This window comes from Eurypyga helias, unplaced genomic scaffold, assembly GCF_000690775.1.
Source record: "Eurypyga helias isolate BGI_N326 unplaced genomic scaffold, ASM69077v1 scaffold49899, whole genome shotgun sequence".
Taxonomy (NCBI): Eukaryota; Metazoa; Chordata; class Aves; order Eurypygiformes; family Eurypygidae; genus Eurypyga; species Eurypyga helias.
In genome coordinates this window covers 1,369-7,872 of record NW_010273593.1, presented here as the reverse complement: position 1 = coordinate 7,872, position 6,504 = coordinate 1,369, and the positions used below count along the sequence as shown (strand labels likewise).

General features: G+C 43.6%; 1 protein-coding gene across 1 annotated transcript; it reads right to left on the bottom strand.

The window, feature by feature from the left end:
* Positions 1-836: 836 nt before the first annotated feature.
* Positions 837-2,242, bottom strand: SLC35A3 (solute carrier family 35 (UDP-N-acetylglucosamine (UDP-GlcNAc) transporter), member A3; the record flags this gene model as incomplete). Its single annotated transcript, XM_010159517.1, has 3 exons — positions 2,056-2,242; positions 1,037-1,191; positions 837-959 (listed from the first exon to the last, which is right to left on the bottom strand). Coding segments are annotated over exons 1-3 (465 nt in total), but the record flags the coding sequence as incomplete, so codon positions are not given.
* Positions 2,243-6,504: the final 4,262 nt, after the last annotated feature.

Below are 6,504 nucleotides of genomic sequence, written 5' to 3'. Positions count from 1 at the left end.
CCCTGAGGAATGCCACTCGTCACAGTCATTCACAGCCACCAGGCTGTACCCCCCAGCAATCAGTTACCTCACACATATCAGCACAGTTAGAAAACCACTTCCCGCAGCTGCCTTTAGGACGGGATGAATTGTCTGGCACATGCCCCTCTTCAGTGACTACTCACAGCTGGAACAACCTGACACGTATGAAGCTAAACCCTGCAATATGGCTGACGCTAGCAGATTAAAGTGCAGTGCCATAGACAAAAACACACTGAGTCTGCTAATTACTATCAGAACATTTGGGTTTCATTTGGCATTAGTAAATTTGGAAATTCTACAAAACTTATTCCTCTGAATTTTTTTCAAATCCCTAAGTTTTAAAATAAAAATCTATGGGATTTGCTAAAATCTGCTAAAAATTCTTAGAATAATCTCTTCTCCCATGATCCTGCCCTCTGAAAACCACAAACTCCTGCACCTGCAGTGTTTATAAGAGAGGCCAAGTTTGCCTCTTGCAACAGCTCAGGTACATTTGCCATGCTGAAACCATGGCGAGCAGCAGGCCTGCTGGCACGGAAGAAGTGTGGTAGTCAGGACTGCTAATGCATATTCGCAGGTCGCTCCAGAGGCCCCATCACATCCTACAGTGGCGCTCTGGGACACAAGAGGGGTCCTCTTCTGCCTGGAACCCTTCCCGGTGTGCACTAGCCCTGGCCAGCTGTGAGCCACGGTTGCCAAGCACACTCTGGTGCTCGTGTGCAGCTGCCAGAATCAGAAGCTGTACAGTCAGCACAGAAAGCCATGTTCCTTGAATAAATACACTGAACAAACAAAAAGCACCTGGTAATATTTACCTGCACAAACGCCACTCCTGTCATCAATATCACTAATGACAGCCACTGGTACACACCCAATTTCTTGCTCAACATGGACACAGAGAACAATGCCGTGGTGAGAATTTTCAGTTGATACGTAACCTAGAAGAACCCAGAAACAGTTACTACTGCATAATTCACGGGGTTTTGAAACTTAGAGAAACCCAAAAGTACAATACCTGGTACGTGGCTGCATCTAGGTTTGACAGCGCGACATACAGCAAGTTATTCTGAAGAGTATAAATTCCTGAAGGAATAGCAAGTTTAAGAGTTTCCATGGGTTTATTAAGGATTTCATCATGTAGCACTCTGTTCAGAGTCCGTAAATTGCACTCTACCCAGAGAAACAATAAAAGAAACAGTCACTAAAAGGAGAGGAAAAAACAAGCGAGAGATAGCAATGTTCTGTTCTTAAAGGCTGTTGCCCCCTTTGTGTAGCTATCACCGCTATCCAGCCCGCAAGATACTCCCTGTGCCTGCTGGACTTTCATGAGCCTCACCTATGTAAGAAAAAAAGGCTGCAAGGTGTCTTCCTGTAGCCTGGAATATCAGAACTAGAACAATTATTCAAAATCCTTAAGGTAAAACTTACTGAAACTGTATCAACATTTGAAGATGATACACTAAGGAGTGTCACCTAAAAAGTGCACATTTAAGCCTACAGTCATCAATATTTATGCATTTAACATGACATTTTTAAGCTGTTGAAGATAAAATATATGTATCAAGAAGCCAGACAATTTCAACACAAAATGTACCAAATAAGAATTACAGTAAATGTGAATATACTTCTTTTGAGCTTAAAATGGTGCTTCTTTGTGTTGTCATGAAATTCCTCCCTTCTGCATCTGCTGTTTCTTACAGGCTTTTAATTATTGTTCATGCTTGGGACACACTTAAAGCTTTTCATTTTTTCCTACTTCTACGTATGAATTTCTTCCAGTGCCTGAGCAAACACAAGCTTCAGGCAGTTAGTGGAAAAGTCATTCTTGCACCCCTCAGTATCCACATTCTTTAAAGAGAACTCTCCAGCAAACATAGAGTATCTTGCACCGTGTGCTGCGGAGTGAGTGCCTTGCCAAGACTACTGCTGGCACGAGAAGGGAAACGGGCTGCACGCCCGTACTCACATGGCTGCCTTGCAGTTGCCACTACAACACAATTAGGAAAACTACGTGGTGCAAAATGTGACACATACTGCTGTCTTTGTAGACCAACAGAACACAGGCCAAAATCTTCAGAAGTTCAGCAATAACTACTGCAGTAGAGGATAAGTAGCGAGGTCCTTCTTCCTTCAGCGTTCGAGAGTAACGCATGGTCAAGACTAAACTCGTGGTCTGGAAAACCAGGATGCCCAAGGAAAGGTATTTTAAATTGGTGGACATTTCTTGACTTTTTTCTTCCTGAAACAGAAAAATAAGAAACCCCCAAATGCAGGCTTAGAAGGTAATACTGCAGACAGATGTTTCCATTGGGAACCAGCACACTAAAGAAGTTATCCAGGGAGCTCAGCCAAAGGAAAACAACCAACCTACACTGATACTTGAAAAGGAGAGTAACACTTGAAAAATGTTTTCCAAATACACAATTACAAACAGAGAAGCACATCAGAATATTGGGTGAAGCGATAACTAACAGAGACACAAAATTAAATGTTTCCTATCTGGAATAAAGTAAAATAAGGACTATGAACTGCAAATTAGCATTCCAGTAAGTAACTGTTTCACAGAAGAAATCTCCCAGGTCAACTCAGTCACCTATTTCGTTATGTAGGTGAAGGCTCAGAGGGCATTTTTGCAGCGCAAAAGCCCCCCCACTGTGGCACTGCAGAATGCTCCCCTACTCTGCCCCTGAGCCATTCCATTCTTCCACCTCCCCAAAGTGTTGGGGGTTGCAGCTTCTGTCTTGCCAGATGACACAGTGCCTGCCCAAGACAGGATGAGGGCCGGGCTGCTTTTAACTGAGGTATGCCTGATGCTGAAGCGAGAGGAGAGCTGAGGGAAGGCAGGGCTGGATGGGAAGATGTGGGATGGAGGAGCTGCAAAGGAGACAGCAGGGAACTTGTCCTGATTATCTTGCTCAGAAAACATTAGCTGAACATAGGTGACTGAGCACTTTCTCATACTGCACTGACTACCACAAAGCTTGCATTAGCAAAGCTGCATTCTCCTCATCTCTGCCGTGAGCTTCCCCCAAGCTGACATGCTTTTCTTTGCCCTTTGTCACCAATTAAAGCATCAGCTTAGTGCAGATGACCACCAGAGAAAGCAATTCGCATTTTGCAAGCACAACGTATTATGAGGAAATTAGAAAACATGTGACGGCTATTCAGAATACTCTCTAATCTGCTCTTCTTCCTAGGAAGAATGTCCACATGCTCAGAAATGAATGCTTTCTATAAAACATGGGACACTACTGCCTTCACTGCCCACATATTCAAAACCAGAACAGTGTTGTACAATGTCAAAGTAAAATCAATTCAGAATTTAAAAGTTAACAAATGTTATTGAGTAAAAGAGAGAGAGTAACGAGTCAAGGTAATGAACGTGGCTCTCCCTTTCAGAACTCCAGAGATTGCCTAAGCCCTAGACAGTCTGTAAAAATGTCTAAAAGCACACAGCCAAAGGAGGAAGAAAAGGATGCCAGGAGGTAGAAACTGAGGAAGAAATACACAAGGATTCCTTTAAGGAATCTTGCTAGAAGAGATCTTGTGTGAACTATGATCTCATTTAACTCGCTAAGAAAAAAATAAGACTGTGCTGGGCAATATAAATCAGACCGAAAAGTACAGCACGAAGGAGAAGAAAGCTGCTCCATTCAAGGTTTGCTAACTTGTTCCACAGGTTCTTGTGGAATAACCCTTTACCTGAGGGTGTTAACTGTGGAGTTAGGAATCCCCAGCAACGAAGCAGAGAAGCTCAGTTGGACACAGGAACACCTGTGAAGAACAGATTTGCTGTAGCTGAGAATGAGGAGGAGAAACAGCAGAAGAGTCCCTGCGAACGGCTGAAGAGGGGACAAGGTCTGAGATCACACTCTGGAGAAATAACAGCAGCACAGGGAAGATGGAGGGAGAAAAAGGAAAAGGAAAATAAATCCCCTGAGAGAAAAAGAGAGAACTGAATTGATAAAAAGGTCTGTCTGTGCTGCTGGAGAGAACAGACGCTGCCAACCGCATGTTCCTGTGAGCCAGCTCGTCCAAACAATTCCTTCCATCTTTCACATCGACCTTTGTTTTTGTGCTGAGCCCTGACAATCTGGAAACACAAGGAGCAACTTGCAGTTAAGATGAACAATGTCAAATTCCATGAAAGCACACTTACAGATAAATCAGATTTAAAACCTTTTGGGTTTCAGTTTTCAAATGCTTCTGAACAGAACACAGCTAACGGGAACCCCCATCTCCTGAACTCAGCTCGCTGCGTTCTGTAAGCCTGTGAAGCAACAGAGGGGTTTACAAATGTTCAAAACTGTCAGAGATGAACTCCTTAACCTCGAGATCGGTCACAATATCAGAAAATAATTTCCACGTGAATTTCTGACTGAAACACAAGCATCTATTTACTAAGCACTTTAAAATGTAATTTTCAAAGTAAGTCACTAATACCTTGTTTATGAGCAAGTATCAAAGCATCCAGCAGGAAAACACCCCCCAGGCACAACAGCCTCATGAACTCAGCAGCCTAACAGCCAGCCCAACAGCCCACCGGCAAAGCTGTAAGGAATACATACCCCACTGTCATCTTGAACTGCAGTCTTGTGTCCACCAGTACTCCTGATAAAGAAAGGGAACTCTCCCCGGATAATGTGTCTCAAAAAGGTGCCAGTAGCAGGAAACATTTCTTCACTCTAAGTCACTAAAGCAGTTTCAGAGTTTCCAAAATTCACACAAAACGCACTCTAAGTGTCCAGTGCGACAGCTGAAATGAGGATATTTGTGACAAGCTGTCCTGCCAGTGGTCAGTACCACGGGCTTGTAGAGAACGAAAGGGTGAAGTTTCATGTTGTACTTACAAACAGCTGGTTCAAGAGAAGGAACTAGAGTCTTGAAACTCAGCCACACCAATAAAATAACCACCCTCTCCTGAGCACACATCCTGTCTTATCAGCTCTCCGTGTCCCTCTTTCATTTAGAAGAGCTGCGTACCAGTGCCGAGAACTCAGCGCCAGCTGGGGACTGGATCCAGAACAGGAGCCACAGCCAACGTCACACAGTTGCCCTGTCTTCAGCCGCAGCTCCACAGCAGGTTTAGACTGACCGATCCCTGCCAGAGGTGTGACCCCACTCTGCTGGCCAGAAGCTCCTGATACCCTCACTGCAACACACTGTGCCGTCATCAACCAGACCAACAATTGTCTTCACCAACAGCCCACGGTTCAATTGTCTTACACCAATAATGAAATGGAAGTTCCCGAAGCATTTCCTGTAGAGTTACAACCAGGCTTAAGCTCCTTGCTGATAGGCTACTGCATACTCTGCAGGATGTGTCTGTTCCAAAAATCAGATTTAGATTTGCAAATGCCAAGCCTGGAAGTTGAGTGGTCACATTAACTCAGAGACTTTTGAGCTGCATGTGCCAGTGACCGGGGCCAAGTACCTCAACTCACTGATCGCAGTGCCGCCTGTCACAGCTGTTACCCCAGTGACCAGGTCCATTATTCTTCTGGTAGCCTAGGTAAAGAAAAAGTAAAGCCCTTGCACGGGATTTATGCAGTGTACCATGCAGACACACCCTACCACCAGCGATCCGGGAGGCAGGGCAGACATTACAGGCCAGTCTGCAGCCCCAGATGGTGTTCACAGCCGCGTAACATCCAACTTAAGCACACACAGCCAGATAAAATGCGGACGGATACTACGCAAGGAGTTGTTCTCCCTAAACGCTTAAAGGCAGAGAACCCTGCAAAGGTTTCACCCACTCAGGAAACAAACGAAAACAATCCATCTGGGAAGCAGCGCCTTCAGCTCCAAGTACCATGCTGTCTGAAGAATTCCTGTTCAAGGGAAGCAGGCAGTTTTACAGTGGAAAGTCACACACTGCCATTTCAAAATATTAATTCAGACCAAATGAATGCATTTCTGGCCTGCAGATTTTCAGCCCCCTTAGGGATTTCTCCACCACGGGCTAAAATGTCATAGTTTACATCTTATATTTATATTGTCCCTACACTTTCCCTCCTAAAATACTGATAAATTCTAATGTTTGCAGATGAAATACATTAGGCCAAAAGGGACATAATCAGTTTGATTTAATAAACAGCAAACATACCATAGATACTTTATTTTCCTCTCTCCGTTCTTAACAAAATTTGCTAATGTTAATCAGTATTTACTACATGAGCAACAAGATGATGATTACAGGACGACTCTTAGCCTTAAGATTTCTGTCTTTTAAAGATGTGATGGTATAAACTTCTGAGCTTCTCAGTAACAGAATCTTGTGCAAAATTAAGAATTAGCTTATGAATTTATCCTATTCTTGAGTTTGTAGGTTTCAAAATCTGACAGAATTGCTTTAGTCTGAGGTACCTAAAACACTAAAAAATGGAACTCTAGAAGGAAACATGACTAATTTATTTTAAATACTCTTCAGTTATGCTCAGAGACTAGAGACTGTCCTGAGAAATTTTCCAAAGGCAGTTGAAC